Raw genomic sequence first — 19,860 nt, 5'->3', positions numbered from 1 at the left:
AAACATATCTGTGTCCAGAAGTTTTCCTCTGGGTTAATGGAAAGATCTCGCTCCCATTTTGTAGTTGGGAGGGATATTGAATCATTAATTTTTAATAATAACTTATATATTTTTGATAGTAATTTAGGGGTATAAAGATTTAGAAATTCTGTTACCAGTACAGGGGTTTCTAATTTTAAATTATTTAAATTAAACCTTGCCTGTATGATAGACCTCAACTGCTGGTATTCGAGAAATTTGCTATTGCTAATTTCATATTTGGAAATAAGTTCTTCAAATGAAATAAAGGTCCCATTGTGAATAACATGTTCTAAATTCTTTATTCCTTTCTCTTGCCATGTTGAGAAGTTCAGTACTGTTTTTTTCTGACATATATCTGGATTATTCCAAATGGGTGTCAGTTCACATGGGATAAGTGAAGACTTTGTTATCTTTAAGAATTCCCACCAGGCTGTCAGAGAGGTGTTTATGTTAAGACTTTTAAAACCGCTATGATGTTTAATACTGACGCTAATGAAAGGTAAGTCAGAGATTTTCACTTTTCCACAGAATGTTTGTTCTAAATCCAGCCATGGGCTGTCTAAAGGGCTCGATTTGATCCATCTTGAAATATACTGTAATCTATTGGCTAAGAAATAGTGATAAAGGTTTGGGAGTTCTAGACCACCACTGCATTTTAGCTTTTGTAAAGTTTTTAAACTTATTCTTGAGGTTTTATTTTTCCACAAAAATTTTGAAATGTTTGAGTCTAGAGATTTAAACCAGGCAACAGAAGGTTTATTAGGGATCAGTGAAAACAAATAATTGATTTTAGGCAAAATCATCATTTTTACTGTGGCAACTCTCCCCATGATAGATATAGGTAGAGAGTTCCAACGTGTGAGATCATCCTCTACTGTTTTTAATAGAGGAATATGATTCAACCGTACCAGGTCTGACAGCCTGGGGGAAAAATTAACACCTAAATATTTAATATTGCCAGATTGTAGTGAGGTGGTCGTGGTGTTCTGAAAATTACAATTTAGAGGTAAAACGTTTGATTTACTCCAATTGATGGAGTAGTCTGATATAGATGAGAACTTATCTATAAGTGTGATTGTTTTTAGAAGAGAAGTTTGTGAGTTCTCAAGGAAAAGTAATACATCATCAGCATAAAGGCTTATCTTATGGTCTGTGTTTTCTGTTTGAATTCCTTTAATATCTACATTTTGTCGGATTGTTGCTGCTAGTGGTTCAATGAAAATGACAAAGAGTGAAGGAGAAAGCGGGCAGCCCTGTCTGGTGCCTCTCTGCAGACTGAAGCTTTGGGAAATAAGATCATTTGTTCTAACACGTGCATTTGGAGAGCTGTATAATGTTCTGATCCAGTTTTTGAAGGATGAACCAAATCCAAATTTGTGTAGAACTGCTAACAGAAATTTCCAATTTACCCTATCAAATGCCTTCTCTGCATCTAAAGAGACAACTGTGGTTTCTAATTTATTAATAGAACAGTAATCTATTATATTTATCAGTCTGCGTGTATTATTGGCAGAGTGCCGACCCTTGATAAAACCTGTTTGGTCTGGATGTATAATAGATGGAGTGATTTTTTCTAACCTTCTGGCAAGGACTTTGCAAATTATTTTAAGGTCTACATTAATCAGAGAGATTGGCCTGTAGCTGGATGGGAGTGTGGGGTCTTTGCCTGGTTTAAGAAGTAGACTAATGTTAGCAGAGTTCATGTTTGGAGAGACCGCATGATTGCTCTGAATCTGAGCCACCATTCTGAGAAAAGAGGGTCTTAGTACAGACCACAGTCTCTAACCACAGTATAACAATATGTGCTATCATCAAATCTAGTGAGCAAGGGGATATTCCATTTGGTTTAAGCCAGTTGTTTGAAGTTGTTGGTCCAATTGCCAGGTGAAAAACTTGGAGCAGCCTGGCTGAAGCGGTCATCCAGCTCACCACTGTGATCTGGAAATCTATGAAAGAACTCCACCTGGGTAAATCTGGTAGTAAATGTCACATTGCACATTCATCTTTTTTTTTTTTTCTGGTCAGATTTCCTACTTTATTGGTGCTATTCTTCCTAGCTTCAAGACAGTTGGTATGAAGGGATATGAAGGAAAATAGAACAGTTCACTTGGGATTAAATTCTGAATGTCTTTGAAAAAGCCTGCTACAGCCCTATATAAACTGCTTCAAATGAGGCCATACTGTACAGTTTTTATCCTGTAATATCTGCTGAAGAGGACTGAGGTGGTGAAGCTTTGTTATACAGTAGTACTGACTATACTGTGTGTTTAATTATACATTCTTGTCCCCATTGGTGTCTACTATAGTAAATCAATAAGCACTCTCTGTCCATAATTCAGTTCAGCATAGCTAAAACACTCTCATAGTCACACTCACCCACTTCTGAAAGCAATCTACTGAGAACCATGAAAACTCCGTCTGATGTGTGTCAATAGTACTTGAATAATCTTGCTCTTGTGCTAATTTTTCTGAAGTGAAATCTGGTTCTCTTTACATCTGGTGGCTACAAAGCACAATCATGCACAATTCTTTTCATACTTTTAGACAACGTATGAAAGCAGAAACTTTTTTAGGCTGACTTTCCAAATCTTTGAGCGGGTTATATTTTTTCATCTATCAGAAACCAAAGTGAAACTGCTTGAAAACACACTGAAGTGGATGGGTGAAATAAACACGGGCCTGTCACTGAATTTAAAGTCTAACTGCAGCACTGACTGATGCTCATATTCATCTTTTTTTTTTTATGGACAGACCCAGAAGGACTACCAAGAGAGGGATTAATAAAACAACAAACTCAGTTAAGTGCAGTGTGGTTTTTCTCATGTCAGTCACTGAAATGAACTCTGACAGTTTTCGGGCAATTGAGAATATGAAACTAACTTTGTCAGCTTAATGGTTTCAATTGGATACAAGCATTATACATAAGGCTGTCAAAGGTTGCTCTACTACACAGTTAAAAAATCTTTTAGAGAAATCAAAAGAGGGGATGGAGCACTTTTAGAAGAGAATATGAAATTCTAAGTTTGAATGTAAGGCATTCAGACAAACCTAAATCTGACAGCATGCTGTTTTGAATATAGCAATCAAAGAAAGCTCTACTAGTAACAGAAACAGTTAATACTTATGTTATTGTTTGCAAGATTTGATCTATGCTTTCGAATCTGTCTTTGTCTGGCTGATGATGGGAGTTATCCTTTATGTGGTCAAAAATAAATTCTAAATCATAACAAAAGGTCATTTCAAATGTGTTATTAGTATCTAAAGAATCCTTCTCTTTTCCTCTAAGCCTTGCAGTGGGTGCAACAAAGGCTCTCTACATTAGTGTTTCATTGCCACTGACAGCATTTTATAAACACTGTACTGACATACAAACATTTAAGCGTCCTTAGAAGATAAAATCTACTGACTTTAGTGACTCTCCCCAGGTGTCACCATAAGGTTGACATTTATGGGTGGCGATAGGTGTGGGACTATTTTTTGCTTCAGAATATGGATGAATTGTCTCCAGAACTGTTGGATGGGTTGCCATTATATATATATATATATATATATATATATATTTTTTTTGTCGCAGCAGGATGATCTCTAATGAGCTGGGTCTCTGATTCAGTAACTATTCCAGTGCCATCCCCAGGCCACAATTAAATACTTTGGACTATGACCAACACAAGTCTGCAAATGAGACATTTCTACTACTTGCTTACTTACCGTCAGCAGGTTAGTTTAGAGCTCATTAGCATGTGTTCAAAAGTAAGTACTGCTGACTCTGCACAGGTCTAATTACAACCTCATAGTGTGCCTAAAATATACAGCCATGTCTACACAGAAGCCTGAGCAGTACATCTTAGTAGCGCCACAGCAGCTCCTATACATGTATACACTGTATACTATACGATATACACTGTAATTACTATATACTATACACAATCGCTGTAGTTGTGCGTGTAAAACACAGAAAACTAGGCTTAAGTATAAACATATGCTTTAGGTAGCCTGCATTGACAGCAGGACAGATTAATTGCTAATTAACAGGATTCTGTGTTAGCCTTGTTGTGTTGTGTCTCATGCTGTGGTCTGACTGTTAGTGTTAATGTCAATCAAATATAGTATGCTGAGAGCTACTGTTAAGTACAAATACAGTCACAAAAACACAAATCAAAACAAACTGAAGCCACAAAAGACCATATTTTACAGAAATAAAATGTAAGAAAATAATACTGAAGACACTGAAGAGTAATACATATAATTTACAAAGCAGATCTGAGCTATGAAGGATTTCTTGGGTCATCTTGGTTTTAAGCCGGGATGGATAGTAACTGCACTAACTTTTCTCTTATTGAGGTAGGATCCTATTTTGCTTGTGCAATACTGTAACTCTGACTTTGAATGATGGTTCTGATTGTATGCTGCTGCATCATAATGGGAAAAATAGAAGAAAAAAAAGGCTAATGTTTTACTGCACAGGAGAGCTCAATTTGGCTCATATGGACTTTCTCCTTTCTCTACCACAAAAGATGCCCCTTCAATGTAGAAGAAATTCTTACCTGATCACCATAGCAGTGGTACAATATGTGAAAGTGCAGTGACTTACAATGTTGTGAAAAATATCTGCTCCATTTCTGATTTCTTGCATACACTATATTACCAAAAGTATTCACTCACCCATTCAAATTATTGAATTTAGGTGTTCCAATCACCTAAATTCATAAAACCAAGTACCTAGGCATGCAGACTGCTTCTACAAACATTTGTGAAAGAAGGGGTCGCTCTCAGGAGCTCAGTGAATTCCAGCATGGTACTGTGATAAGATGCCACCTGCAAAACAGGTAGCATCCTATCCTTTATGAGCATCAGTCAACAGTGCAGCTAGCCTTTACGCACTATTAAATATTCCATAGTAACCTGTTAGTGGGATTATAATAAGGTGGAAGTGATTGGGAACGACAGCAACTCAGCCACAAAGTAGTAGGCCGATAAAATCACAGAGCAGGGTCAATGGACGCTGAGGTGCATAGTGCGCAGAGGTCGCCAACTTTCTGCAGAGTCAATCACCACAGCCCTCCAAACTTCATGTGGCCTTCAGATTAGCTCAAGAACAGTGCATAGAGAGCTTCATGGAATGGGTTTCCATGGCTGAGCAGCTGCATCCAAGCCTTACATCACCAAGCACAATGCAAAGTGTTGGATGCAGTGGTGTAAAAGCACACTGCCACTGGACTCTAGAGTAGTGGAAATGTGCTCTCTGGAGTGATGAATCACACTTCTATATCTGGCAATCCAATGGACGAGTCTGGGTTTGGTGATTGCCAGGGGAAGGGTACTTGTCTGACTGCATTGTGCGAAGTATAAAGTTTGGTGGGGGGATTATGGTGTGGGGTTGTTTCTTAGGAGTTGGGCTCGGCCCCTTAGTTCCAGTGAAAGGAACTCTTAATGCTTCAGCATACCAAGACATTTTGGACAAATTCATTCTCCCAACTTTGTAGGAATAGTTTGGGGATGGCCCCTTCCTGTTCCAACATGACTGCACACCAATGCACGAAGCAAGGACCATAAAGACATGGATGAGTGAGTTTGATGTGGAAGAACTTGATTGGCCTGCACAGACTCCTGAACTCAACCCGACAGAACACCTTTGGGATGAATTAGAGCGGAGACTGTGAGCCAGGCCTTCACGTCCAAAATCAGTGTCTGATCTCACAAATGTGCTTCTGGAAGAATGGTCAAAAATTCCCATAAACACTCCTAAACTTTGTGGAAAACATTCACAGAAGAGTTGAAGCTATTACAGCTCCAAAGGGTGGGCCGACATCATATTAAAACCTATAGTTTATGAACAGGACTCACTCAAGTTGCATGTGAAGGCAGACGAGCGAATACTTTTGTCAATAGTGTAATTGTCCCACGTTTTAGTTCAAACTAATTTTAATATTAGACAAAGGTAAAGTTTTTTAATGATGGGCATGAAGTGGTGGCCGGACATTCTCCTGTGGGGTTTTCTGGTAGAGAGCAGAACTCATGGTTCCATCAATTACGGCAAGTCGTCCAGGTCCTGAAGGAGCAAAGCAACCTCAGACCATGACACTACCACCACAATGCTTAACTCTTGGTGTGATGATCTTTTTATGAAATGCTGTGTTAGTTTTACACCAGATGTAACGGGACTCAAACCTTCCAAAAGGATCAACTTTTGCCTCATCAGTACACAAAATATTTCCCCAAATGTCTTGGGGAACATCAGGATGTTTTTTTTGGCAAATGTGAGATAAGCCTTTGTGTTCTTTTTGGTCAGCAGTGGTTTTCTTTTCAGGCCTAGGTGTGGTTAGTCAAACTGAACTCCAAAAAATCTGGTTAATCACAGTTAATTCATGATTTAACAAAGGGGACAATTACTTTTTCACATAGGGCCAGGGAGGTTTGAAAAAATAATAAAAGTGCGCCACAAACACAGAAACACAGACTTGCCACACGAAGGCAAACTTTACTTCAGAAAAAGGCTGAAAACAACCAGACAATACATGGATGTAAAACAGGAGTCTGATATCCAAAATCGGACAGCCTTTTGTGCAGACGTGAAAATTTTAGTGATGATCCCCTCTGACCCATCAGTGATCTATGTTTTCAGGTCACTTTTCTGTATTGGCTCAGATCCCTTGTTAACATGATTGAGGTGGTACCAAAAAAAAAGCTTTTGGGTAGTAACCAAAAGCCAGAATAAGAGCTAGTATAGTGAAGTCCATTACAATGCAGTGGAAATGAGGTTTTAGGTTTTCAAAGACAGATTGACTAAACTGCGAAGAACAGGCCAAGTGACACGTATAGTAGTTCTTTTTGATCTGCTTACTAATTAGCAGTCCAAGTGATAATGTTGTCTCTGTATTTAAGCCAGCTTCCTGTTTAATTAGACCAAATTTCAACTTAGGTTTCAAGTGTTTTTAAGGGTTTGCTTCCAGGGTTCATCATTTTGGGATTGTGGAAATCTCTATAAGTGTGTGATGTAGACAATAAATGATACTGCAGTTGAGTTTGAAAGTTCCTCTTTTACTTTGTCACTTCTGTGAATAGTTTTGTCAGTAACAAAATTCCGAACGACTGAACCAAATGAAACAAACTGTAGGTGTGATCGCACCCTCAGTATCTGTCGAGTACCACCATTTCTACTACAGGCTATGGCTTTCTCTCACAACTGATCTCAGGAACATACACACCACAGAGGGGTGTCTTCCTCTAAGCCAGTCAATTGCAATAACATGGTAGGACGTGGCACTAACTGCAAACACACAAATTTTATGCACTGGCTTTTCACCAAGTCTGGCAAGCCTGGGCTGTTGTGGTTTTTGTACCAGTCGTGAAAAGATACATCAGAGCCCATTGTGGCACAAATGCACCTACGCTGGGCAGGGGGTGTCGGGGGAAAGGAAACCAATTTTAGAAATTCAGGGGGCGTACAGGGAACCATGGGCTGGTGTGAAAAAGTCTAGTGTGTTCCTGGTTCGTGTTTCTCTCTCTCTAGCTGGGCTAATGTTTTTAGCTGGGTGAGCCATGACAGTTTTGTGGTTGTCACGACTGATGTCAATATTGTGTGCTTTTATGTGTGAATAATTACACACAACAGAGACTGAAAAGTAGAGGGAGGGTGTATAACTGGTGCATTAATTTGTCAGGATGTATGAGCATGACTCAGTTTGCAAAACCGAGGATTCCTTTTTTTTTTTGCCTTTATTAGATAACGCACAGGGAAAAGAGACAGGAAAGTGGGGAGAGAGATGTAGGGGAAGACACGCAGGAAAGGGCTACGGGTGAACCTGGGCCGCCCGCACCACAGGCAGATATTATAAAAACTAGGATCTCTACAGTGTTTTATACCAGATTTAAATTGCTGACGTTCATGTTAATACAAAAACCTTTATAAGCTTTCACAGTCAAGATTCCTTTTAATACATTCTATTCAATTCAATTCAATTTTCAATTCAATATTATTTATATCGAACCAAATCACAAGAAACAGTCGCCTCAAGGCACTTTATATTGTAAGGTAAAAGCCTAGAGAATACCCAACAGTCAAAACGACCCCCTATAAGCAATCACTTGGCAACAGTGGGGAGGAGAAACTCCCTTTTAACAGGAATAAACCTCCGGCAGAACCAGGCTCAGGGAGGGGCAGTCATCTGCCGTGACCGGTTGGGACTGAGGTGAGGGAGACAGGACAAAAGACATGCTGTGGAAGAGAGCCCGAGATTAATAATAACTAGTGATTAAATGTGGATACGTTTTATATAATATAAGTTTTAAGCTTAATCTTAAAAATGGAGAGGGCGTCTGTCTCCTGAATCCAAACTGGGAGCTGGTTCCACAGAGGAGGGGCCTGAAAGCTGAAGGCTCTGCCTCCCATTCTGCTCTTAAGCATTGTAGGAACCACAAGTAAGCCAGCAGTCTCATTAAACTGCCTGAGAGAAATGAACACTTTTGCCACTGTAATGTATTTTTTTACTAAAGTTCTCATCTATGTCACGCTGAAACATAGTTTATGTTAACATTTGTCAACACATCAGTGAATTTATAAAGGGCCTCACTCCAAGAAATATTACCCGAGAGCATTTTTATTGTTTTGCTCAAACAATGACCATGATGTAAAATTTATACTTTTACCTAATTTCTACCATTTGGCCTGCAAATCCCTAAATATGATGCAAAATTCTTTAGTTTTAAATTTTGGAATTGGAAAAATGTGGACCTTTTATTAATTCAAAGATTAATTTGCTAACACCACCCATCTAAGTCCTGATAGACAGCTCTCTTATGCCGCGTTACCATTAGTGCGGCTCAACTCGACTTGGCACAGTTTGTAGGCATTTCCACTAGTAACCACAATCCGAGGAGGTCTGAAAATGTGACGCGGAAGAACAGAATGCCACTGTTTGCCACTGATTTTGCAGAGGTAGTTTTGCAATCTGAAACATGCACACAGCATATATATTTTAACCCTATACTGCCAGGCAATCGCCACTGAAGCACCCATTACCTGCCCCTACTAGCCGTGAACAGCTGGTTAACACTGAGCGCTGAGGCGGCTGTCAAAGAAATTTTGAATTACCGTAATTATGCGACCGTTTGTCCTATCGGACAAAAATTCGAGAAACTGCACTTCACACCCAATATAGGGTTATTACGATAATTGTTACTTGAAGTACGCAAATGGCGGCACTTTTGAAGTACACTGAGTCGATTACAACGTGTTCAGCGATATAGGGTTAATACTTAACAATGATAACCTTCATCCATTAAAACATTTTATGGGGGACTTATGCACGATGATGATAGTAAACTGGCATTAGCTATGTTGTAGCTATGCCTCTATCTCATCCATTGTTGTGTTGTGTTTTGAGTCGTATACAAATATCAACTGCACCCACACTGTGGTGGTCCTCAATTGCAATGGAAACAAAACAAGACTGTGGTGAGTCGTGCCGAGTCGAGTCGACTCATGCTGAGTGGGTACTAATGGAAACATGACATTAGTATGTAACACAGGTTTGGATCTCCATGAACCCAGTTGTTACTATAACCAGATAGCATTCTTCAATTTAAAGTACTTGTAGAACCACAAAAACACCACCAAACAGATGTAAAGTTACAGATAACTAACTTTAACAGCCTTTTTTTTTACTTCAGCACTTGTATTTTTATTACTTTGCATCTGCCTGAATAAATTTTCCTCACCTTATACAATAGGTTGCTATGAAGATTGCCTACCATCTGGTTATTTCAGATTTGCAGCTGTCTTCCTGTAACAAATTTAATGAGCCACCAAGTGATTAAAATGCCCAGGATTTGGAGGATGGCCATCCAACAGCATGACATGTAGCATCATGATGGTTAATGGGAGGTTAGCCACCATGAGGCACAGGCCATATCAGACCATGTAAAGTTGTATTAACACAAAGTCTGAATGTACTGAATTGAATAAGGGTTTATGTTACAATTAATGGATTCAAAATTTCCACACATATGCAAGGATTGTGACTGATACTCTGTAAATACTTTTTTTTTTTTTCATTTTATTTTGAATAACATGACTGACAAACAGGTGCAGCAGAACTAAAATGTCTAAAATTGTGAAATTAATGTTGTCATCTCTATTAATGTGACCAGTTCCATTATTTAATTATTTTTCAGAAGCTAATTGTGCACCTACACATAAAATCATAGGGACGACTGACTGTAGGGTCAAATAAGAGGAAGATACTAGAAAGGGAGTGGGTGTTATGAGTAGTATGCAGTATGTGTCCATTCACCCATGTGGTACGTAGGTGCATTTTCTACATGTGAGATTGCAACAGAGAACTCACACGTAGAAGGTGATATGTTCAGACAAGTGGTCCTGCACTAAGGCTCAAGAACAGCATCAGTAGTTTTCAAGCTGACCCTGCTGTAGCCTGCGAGACTCCTCAACTCAGCCAGGCAGAAAGAAAAGAGATGAAGAATGCACATCAAGTCACAGGAGAGCTGATGGGAAAGTGATACACAGTGAGTGACCTGGAGAACAATGCATCTCTGCTCGGCCTGTGGGCTGCTGGCAGGCTGATAGAGAAGAGATAGAAGAGACATAGACTGACTCATGTAGCTGAGTCTCATAAGCAGATCTGTGAGCGTGGTGATCCAACCTGGCGTCCATATGTGGGAGGACAGGCTTTGCTTTCACGACCACTCCATCGTCTTTAAAAAAAAAAAAAAAATGACAAGAAGTGGTTGCTAACTGGTGATGCACGAGCAGATGTTTCCATATGATGATTGAAGTGGTTCAACACATATGGACTTTAACACATAGGACCTTTAATATTTGATTTTTGAACTGTATCAGTTTCTAGTGTCACAATATCAGAATTATGTCTCTAAAACCAGATTTAAACAATTAAATTAGAGCTACCCAACTACTTCAATACTTTAACCTATGAGCAAAACCATGAAGCAACATCACTGCGTCACTGCTGTCATTTTTTCCTGCTGTCTCTCGCTCGTCTCTGTAAGATAAATAAATCCGTATCTTCCTCAGTTGGGATTCAGTTTGGGTTCTAGTGGGCTTCTACGTATGGTATGTTGGTTTTTCCCCCTCACAGAGATTTATTTTTCCACTATGATTTGTAGAACCGGAGTAACTGACTTTCTTCTTCTACTGTGTAATCCTGAAAAAAATGGAATCAACATCCATATGGCAACATTTTCTGCTGAGCGTCAGTGCACACTACCAGAACATAAAACGTCAGCTTCACCCATTATGTTTTCTGGAGTATTCAACTGCTTGACAGATTTAGTAGAGAGTACCTTAATATTGTGGGGTTTTTTTTGTTTTGTTTTGCAGCAATTAAGTTTCAATGTTGCACATGCAATGTAACCGTGTGTGCTGTTTATCTGTTTACAGGCTCTACAGTGAAAACCTTACTTGATAGTGAAAAAACTCTTCAAATGAGTGGAGACCCTGAGGAACTTGCAGTTATTAACGGTGTAGCTGATGTTGGTCAGGACAATTTTCTTCTTATACATTTTCCCCACTTCAAAGTCCTAAAATAGACCAAAACATTTCAAACAATAAATACATGAACTCCTGTTTTTTTATTTTTTGTTTGTTTCTTTTTAACAAAAAAAACCTGTTGAATGGTACCTTGAAGTGGATGACCTCTGGCTTACTCCTGAATGGAGGCCCTTTTAACTCTTTTCCGAGAATTCTTTTAGCAGTCACGTTGAGCTTTCCACTCGTCATTGGAGGTTCTTCTTGCCTTACTTTTGTTAGCACCAGTGTCGTCTTCTCATTGGGGATCTTCTGTAACCACACAAGGAAGCAAAAACTGCTGAGTTTTAATAATCTACTATAAAATACTTCAGGATTCAGTCTAACATATCTAACATACTGCATGGCTCACATGTTTTTCCAACGTCAGCCATTAAAATGGACATCTAATATCTTACGGTCTCTATATATACAGCTTATTGCTGATATGTCAACATCATCACACATATATGCTGATAAAATATATCTGAGGTTATTTTAAAGGGCACAGACATATAGGCAGCACTCTGGCTCCAGTTTCTCCTGCCATCAAAAACATGCTAAGTTAATTCTCCCATCACCATGCCCTTGGCCATGCTTACAGCTGGAGTACCGGCTGCACTAATAGTTAGGATGGATTAAATGAAGGGAATGAGTTTCTCTGTGAGGATTAATAAAGGATATCTTACCAATACTTGATTTTCAGCAGTGGTACTCAGTACATATTGTCACAATCTTCTAAAAATAGCGTACTAAAAGTAGCTTTATTACAAATGATTTTTTGTGTCATAAATAATATCCCCCCCTCACCAACAAAAGTGGATAAGCAGAAGAAAATGGATGGATGGATATCATTTTGGATTCAGATATTGGTGTCAAAGACAAAGTACTCCTTTGATTCCTTGCTTTGAGAAATATTATTACATTGCAATTCCACTGTCATTTATCAAGAGTCAAAGTTTTCATGTTGTGTTATGTGAGGAAAAGCTGATGAGTAAACTGTGAAAAGCATTTTAATTTATCTACATTACATCTATCTGCAACACTGTGGTTTTTCCTTATTCAGCATTTTGTAGTTTTTTTCCTGCCATGTTTTATTGTGTATTGTAGAGCACTTTTATAACTTTGTTAGAAAGTGAAGTGTTGACATTTAAATCACCGTTCTCCCCCACATGAATCATCTCTTTAGCTCTGTTATATTGCTCTGCTCTGCTATTGCGCTGGCTATGACTGTGTTGAGAAGTAGCCTTTGATGAGGGCATCAGTCTGATCTGTACTTTAGGAAGAGAGATCACTTCCACTCGGCTTGTCGCTTGCCCAGACCTCCGAGCTGCAACGCTGTGCTCACTCTGGACTCAGAGGCACCAGCACAATGAGAAGTGATGTCTGTCGCCCCACATTTAGAGAGCGCCGGGGCGCCAGATTAGACGGAAAGGAGTCTCACCTCCGTGCCAATAAGCTAGTGTAGAAACTCTCACCTTTACCTTCAAATCCCATGGAGCAGCCTCATAATTTTCACTATAGGCCAACTCTGATGCAATCAACTATTACCTACAGTATGATGGCTGGAAAGCCTTGCAATTGGTTGAACAGAAATGGAAAAAAATTGGCTAGCATTCTCTCTAATGTGACTAATCACATTAAGGCTTAATCGTAATATTTACTATTTCATGCCAAAAAATAAATAAATCAAGTCTTCAAAAAGAGCTCTTCCTCATTCCCTCTGCACTGAGGCCTGACTGTTGACTTTTTACACAGCTGACCTGATGTATGTATGTTTTATGGCATCTCTTTTCACCTGCCAGAAATAAGCTTCACAGTGACCATGTGGAGTTTCATGTAATTCCCACAACAAATCCCAACAGTCTAATGTACATGCTCCCACCATCTAGCAGGAGTCTCCAAGTGCAGTCTTTAGAATAATGGCGTGCCTGCTGAATGGTACGTGATTTATGGACGTTTAAATTTAGCTGCTTGCATGGGTTTGCTTTTGGTTGGCTGTTGTTTTAGCGAACCTTGTTGTGTTGGTTCCAGAGCCCAGAGAATTCAGGCTCGGCCAGGCTGTCAGTCCGGATCTGGTGGTCCACTTTCTCCTCGCTGTCCTCAGTTTCCTCCAGGTCCTCAGCATCAGAGCAAGCTGACGATGCTGATGAGCTGCTGGTGTCACCTAAATCTCTGATCTGCTGGACAAATACACACACACACAAACAGACATGATGCATTATACATGCTCAAAATGCCCTTTTAATAGTCATTTCATAAATGGCATCTCAGATCTTAGATTCCTCTCACAATTGTGTCTCTCTCCTCAGTGGCTGATGGGGGAATGGGATCCAGGTAGTACGGGAGCATCTCACTTGCCCTCCTCAGAGATAGGAACTTGTCAGTAGTTGAGGGTTTGGGCAGCAGTGCCTGCTTCCTCTGCTTCTTATTTATCAGTTGTTCCTCCTGAAGGATCTTTGAAACAATCTCCACTCTTTTTGACTTCTGACTCTCCTCAAATTCCCTGAGAAGGGTAAATCAACAACACTGCATTATCCTGAAATGGGGTCATGCATTCCTCAGCACACAGTGAGAGAAAACACCCACACGTTGCTGCATGGAGTGGGAGTGGAGGACTTGCATGTGGGAGAGGAGAGGAGAGGAGAGGAGAGGAGAGGAGAGGAGGGAGGACATACCCTTCTTTTTGTTTTATCTCCTGCTGTTGTTTCTGCAGGTGCATATGTTTGATACTGTTGATGCCCTGGGCCTGCAGGGATTCTCTCAGTTGTCTTTGTTGCTGTTCTTTCTTCTGGGCGTTTGCTCTGGCTCTGTTTTGTTGGACCCGTAAATTCTCCTAAGGAAACAATGGCGGATGAATAAAGCTATATTTGGCCCCGTGCGGCTTTAGGATTGAATTGATTGTTTGAAGGCAGAGATGTGACACAGAGACATTTTCTCTTAAGTTATAGAATTTGCTCTGAGTCGTATGTTGAATCAGAAAATACGGCAATAAACAAAAGATGAGACATATGCTGTTCTCTCGCTTACTTGGGTCGCTTCTATGTTCGTTTTCAGTGACTGTACAGCCTCTATCCGCTTTTCCAGTAACTCCCGGTTCTGCTTCTCCCTCTCAGCCTCTTGCTGATGCATCCTGAATGAAACGGGGACACATGCTAAGCACGCAAATGTCAAATACAGTACAGACAGAAAACGCTATAATTTCTTTGCGTTAAAACCCAGAGGTTGAACCATGTGACATGATATCTGTGACATGATAAGCAGAACAAGAGGACAGAAATGAACTCAGCTTAGATCGTAAATATTTAAAAATCTTTTAAAAAAGTATAACTTCATTTTTGACAGATTAAATAACTTTTTAGACCAGCTGGCCAATGAAGATCAAAAGTGTGACGAGTAATAGCTTTTTTTTCTTTCTTTTACTTCCTTCTTTTTTCTCTTTTTTAATTTTTATTTTAAAATTTTTTTTGAGTAATAGTTTATGTTTCCACATTATTTTCAGCCACAGATAAATGCATATTTGATAAGCCTACATACATTTGTACATACAGTTTATACAGGACTTAGTCAAAATTGTGTGTTCATAGCATGGAAATGACATGTCCACAAGGTCAACTGTTGCGGCTTTTTGCTGTTTCTCAGAGTTTTTGGCTTTCCAGACAGCAGTTTTTATTTTGTAGTATTTGCTCACATGAACAAATAATAAAATATAGAATCAAATTCCTTTGAATTGGACTTGACTCCATTTACACAAAGGAGTAAACAAAACTCAAATTTACATTTATCCAATATCACGCAGGATTATTATACACCAGAACAGAATCGATTGGCTTTAGTATTTAGTGTTTTTTTTTTAGAAACATTAAGATTTTAATAGATTTTTTTCTGCTCAGATCTGGCTGTCTATTCCCTTTCAGCTAGATCACTAATGTAATGAATCTGAGCTCTTTCAAGTGTCATGTCTACCCTGCTTGTAAAACAATTTGCCGGTATGACTAAATGATCAATAGGACGTGTCAGCTCTCCACGAGTCCTCTGAGATAATTCACATCTTCGTTTTACCTCTTTGACCCTGTTTATTGGTTTAAAAGCTGATTACCTTTTAATGGTCTGTTTCAAGTACTTGGCAGCTATTTTACGGCTTGCCCGGCCCTCTTCGATTTTCTTCTGACATTCCGTCTCCTCTTTCTTTAGCACGGCTGCCTGTTTACTATCAGAACAGAATCACAGACACTTAAACACAGAGCATTATCATCACATGGGTATTTCTGGTTTGTGATAGAGGTGTCTCATAAAAATAATCACACACTTTAAATAAAAGACTTTAAACAGCAACAAAAATGTTGCTACAAGAAGCATTTCACTCAGGTTATGTGCAATGCATCATACTTAGTTATTCATATAATGACAAATCACTTTGAATTTTCTATGCATAATAAGCATACAAAGTTAGGAAAAAAAACAAGCATTCAGAAGGTAAATATGGCTGTTTTCCATACTCCCTCAGATTCTTCATCTTGTGTTGCAGGTTCTGGCTGGTTTTCCTCTCCCGCTGCATCCTTGCTGCTGCCTTCTGGGCTTTAAGAACCTGGAAGCGCTGCTCCTCTTCCTGCACCTCCCGTCGGAGCAAGGAGCACCTGCCAAGCTCAACTTCCACCTCACTCAGCTCCAGTCTGAGGAACAAGGACAAATGCATGCAGATGGAATAAAATCAGACTGTTTTGACAGTTTTCATACTGATTTTTTTTTTCTCCACCCACAGAAATATACTGATTACAAGCTGTGATCAAGTTTTGAAAATGTAAAATAGAGGGACCAAACTTTATAGTCAGTTTGACCTTTCAGACATTTTGCACTGCAAATCACCAAAACTATTCCTAGCAAACATTTCCTCATTCATTCATTTCAATCTAATCCGATAAAGAACAAAAGAAAAATTTAAAAAAAGAAAAAAAAAAAGGTTTGCTGGGTTATTACAAGTTAAGACTTCTGCTTGATTTGTGGCTATGATGTACATTAGGTTACTGCTTAACATTTTTATTTATTCTATAAATTTCTTTAAACTGCAGAACCAGCTGGTCTGAGAGGTGAGCTTAAACCTGGTTGTAGGATTCTTTAAAAAACTGTAAACCTGCATTGAAACTATTACAGGATGCGATTTCCCTCAAGAAAAACCCACACCTCCTAACAGCAGAGTGAGAAAGGATTCCTTACGGATTTTACACACAGCAAAATTGTTTACAGCCTCTAATACTGTATCGAGTAACCAGGCTTTATGACTAAAAAGTGCACTGAAGAAAAAAAAAACTCAAGGGTCTGCAGACCTGTGGGTGTGTTTTTACTCAGATATCACTGAAATACAATCCACAAAGACCAGTTAGGAAAATATATCCTAAGTTTGAAGCTTCATCAGACACCCAAACACAGCAAGGAAGTTCAGTTATATCCTGACGATTGTAAACAGCAGCAATGTTCTTGCTACAAAATAATCTCCCACCCTCTGTGTTTGCTCTCAGTGTCAAGGCAGGTGGTGTAATTGAGGCAAATAAGGGTGCTGCCCTTTTCAAACAGGACTAGTGCCTGTTAGAAGAAGAAGACCTATTTTCCTCTTGGACTCACTCTAGTTGCTTCAGCTCAGTGCTGATGTGGCCCTCGAGCTCCTCCTCGCTCTGCAGCCTTTCACCTAGATGCCTATGCTGGGCACGCAGTCGAAACAAAGCCACGCTGACAAATTTTAAAGGGAAAGACAACAAATTTAGACAAAATAAAAGCATCAATCTAAAGTACAGACTAGTCGGTTTATTTTAAACTCACCTGTTGTCTGTCACTTTCTGTTGTTCTATCTCTCTCTCCAAGTTATCCCTCTGCTCCAACAAACTTTGAATATTCTGTTGGCAGAGTTTTCGCTTTTCTCTGCACGAGATAAAGAAGACAAGCTGCAGTGCTGACATAGAGAAACACCAAAATTGTGAACATTTTCAAGGCAGTTAAAGTGGAATGTGTTCAGAGCACCAGGCTAATGGATTTCCTTGAGGCCACTGCAACAACAGGGAGGTAATTCTTTTGCCTAACAAGGTAATCTAATGACGATATTGGAAAGCTGAGAGTGGACACACTCCGCAACAGCTTTGAATTGCCCAATGTTCCTTTTGCAGTCTAATGGTGTGCGACACAACAATCTGCGACCGCGGCAAAAGGCTGTCATAAAAAGAAAATTGTGGCACATGGTACGACAAGCGCAGCAGGATGGTTGAAATATAGGTGCGCTTAGGTTCCATTAAACGCACGTTTAATGTGGCTATAGTATAACTTCACATTGACCATTGACGCTCTGCGCTAAAGGAAGATGACAGACACTTTCCATGGAACTGCATCACAGTCCATCAGGTGCTCAATGGTTCATGGTGCAGACAAATAAAAAGAGCGAAGAAAAGTGGGGAGAGAGGACATTATGAGAAATGTCCTCTCCTCAGCTGAAATGATTTCCTGCAATTTGCAGAATCAGTTGGTACAGAAATGATTGGCCTTGTGTGAGGAGAGGAGGCTCAAAGGAAAGTGGAGCAACACAGGGAATTTTTTTTTTTTTTTTTTTTGAAAAGACGGAGCAACAGCTTGTGTTTTTCCTTAATTCTCACAAAACAAGCTTTTCTACTGGTACTGGTTTCTGTAGCGTCTAGAAAGGCTCACAAAAATCTATCTAGGTAAGGAGCTTCTGCAGCTCTAGAGGTCTGTCGGTGCCAAGTTCAGACCTGGCTTTCAGCACGTCATGCTCCTTCTGTTGGTGAAAGCAGTCCAGCTGGTCGAGGTTTCGTCTCAGCTTGAACATCCGTGCTGTCTCGGCATAACTCCTCTTCTTACCACTGTCAGCCATAACCGCAAGGTCACCGTCATCATCACCTTCACTGTCGTCCTCTCTTGGGGCAGATGCAAAATGACGTTTTAAAAAGGCTCCTTATGGGATACGATCTTATTCACAGAGTGCCTGCATGTATTGAGGTATACGATGTAGCAAACTTTTAATTAACACAGGAATTAAAAACACAAACTGAACTTTATTGTTTTTTTGTCTACAATGCACACAAAGATTAAAAAAAATCAAGGATTAACACAGGTATTTTGGTTTAACTGTCTAACGGTTCACAAAAAATAAGAAATACCCACTCAGACAATTCTTCCAACCAGTCCAAATCAGGAGGAAGGTCTGGATCTTCAGCTTTAAAGATCTCATCACCTGGACCATCTGAAATATATGAGCATATCCCAGTCTCTTAAACCCAAGGCTGTTTTGTGTAGTTATGGATTAAATAACACAGGTATCTGTGCGACTTAAAGTCTCATTTTGCAAACTACATGAAGCAACGGGATCTGTCATTTACCTTCAGTGTCCTCACGTGGGCTGAGGTGGACATCCAGCGGTCCACACCTGTCAGACGGGCTTCTCCTGTCTTCTACGTCCATTTCACTTTATTTATGAACGGCACACAACACTCAACACGCCTTATAGGTTTAACAAAACCTTTAACATTTCTACCAAGCAACATAACATTCAATAACCGTATTGATATTTCTAAAAGAAAATTGGCGTGTCTTTTATTTATTAGTTGAGCTAGCTTGAAAAGCAAGAAACTTGGGCCAACTAATGCTAAAATAATGCAGTGTCTGGGCTGTGTCACACTTACAATAAAAAATAAATACATTTGCAAAGCTGTTACCTTTTTTTTTCCTTCCTTTTTTAAGTTCGTCTTTCTTTCTCTTGCTCAGACAGCTTCTCAAAATTACTTTTTCTCTGAGCAAGCGTAGCTCGCCATGTTTGCTACTGTTTCCAAGGAAACGTGACGCGAGGGGCGGAGTCTAGCCGCCCCCGAACCTTCCGGGTCCAACAAATACTAACCAGCAACGAAATATACCCGAGAAAGGCTCAAATACAAGCTCATCCAGTTTGGCGTTGTGTAGCAATGAATAGGAGACAGTCACAGACGTTATAAGAGTACGTCTAGACTTTCATTTAGCATGAAAACATCTGTAATGTAGTCTTTTGTGGGTGCTGCTGTCCTTCACTCGTCTCATTCACACTACTGATTCTAAAGATTTTCTAATCCAAAATGACTCTTTCTTTCTTTCTTTCTTTCTTTCTTTCTTTCTTTCTTTCTTTCTTTCTTTCTTTCTTTCTTTCTTTCTTTCTTTCTTTCTTTCTTTCTTTCTTTCAGCAGTGCATCTTTCCTCTCACTGTTTTATTTCCCTGGCCTGACATCAGTCGAGAAGCCAGAGAGCGGAAAATATCTCAGTTGATTCAGAGA

General features: G+C 39.5%; 1 protein-coding gene across 7 annotated transcripts in view; it reads right to left on the bottom strand.

Moving 5' to 3' along the window:
• Positions 1-19,382, bottom strand: part of cfap74 (cilia and flagella associated protein 74) — a 56,210-nt gene extending 36,828 nt beyond the window's left edge. For 4 of the 7 annotated variants that reach the window (XM_030734060.1, XM_030734064.1, XM_030734065.1 and 1 more), the window contains exons 1-14: positions 19,281-19,382; positions 18,940-19,029; positions 18,725-18,803; positions 18,313-18,477; positions 17,378-17,476; positions 17,183-17,287; positions 16,063-16,236; positions 15,663-15,773; positions 14,594-14,696; positions 14,242-14,399; positions 13,856-14,069; positions 13,579-13,746; positions 11,678-11,836; positions 11,459-11,577 (exon numbers count right to left, since the gene is read on the bottom strand). In XM_030734060.1, the coding sequence (XP_030589920.1) occupies positions 11,459-11,577; positions 11,678-11,836; positions 13,579-13,746; positions 13,856-14,069; positions 14,242-14,399; positions 14,594-14,696; positions 15,663-15,773; positions 16,063-16,236; positions 17,183-17,287; positions 17,378-17,476; positions 18,313-18,477; positions 18,725-18,803; positions 18,940-19,021 (1,736 nt within the window). In that variant the 5' untranslated portion in view covers positions 19,022-19,029; positions 19,281-19,382. Of the gene's footprint in view, positions 1-11,458; positions 11,578-11,677; positions 11,837-13,578; positions 13,747-13,855; positions 14,070-14,241; positions 14,400-14,593; positions 14,697-15,662; positions 15,774-16,062; positions 16,237-17,182; positions 17,288-17,377; positions 17,477-18,312; positions 18,478-18,724; positions 18,804-18,939; positions 19,030-19,275 lie in introns of all 7 variants that reach the window. The other 3 variants (XM_030734061.1, XM_030734063.1, XM_030734062.1) reach the window with 3 other exon arrangements.
• Positions 19,383-19,860: the final 478 nt, after the last annotated feature.

The sequence above is a fragment of the Archocentrus centrarchus genome, chromosome 7 (assembly GCF_007364275.1).
Source record: "Archocentrus centrarchus isolate MPI-CPG fArcCen1 chromosome 7, fArcCen1, whole genome shotgun sequence".
Taxonomy (NCBI): Eukaryota; Metazoa; Chordata; class Actinopteri; order Cichliformes; family Cichlidae; genus Archocentrus; species Archocentrus centrarchus.
Note: the sequence above shows the minus strand (reverse complement) of the source record. Positions and strands in the feature narration are given on the sequence as shown.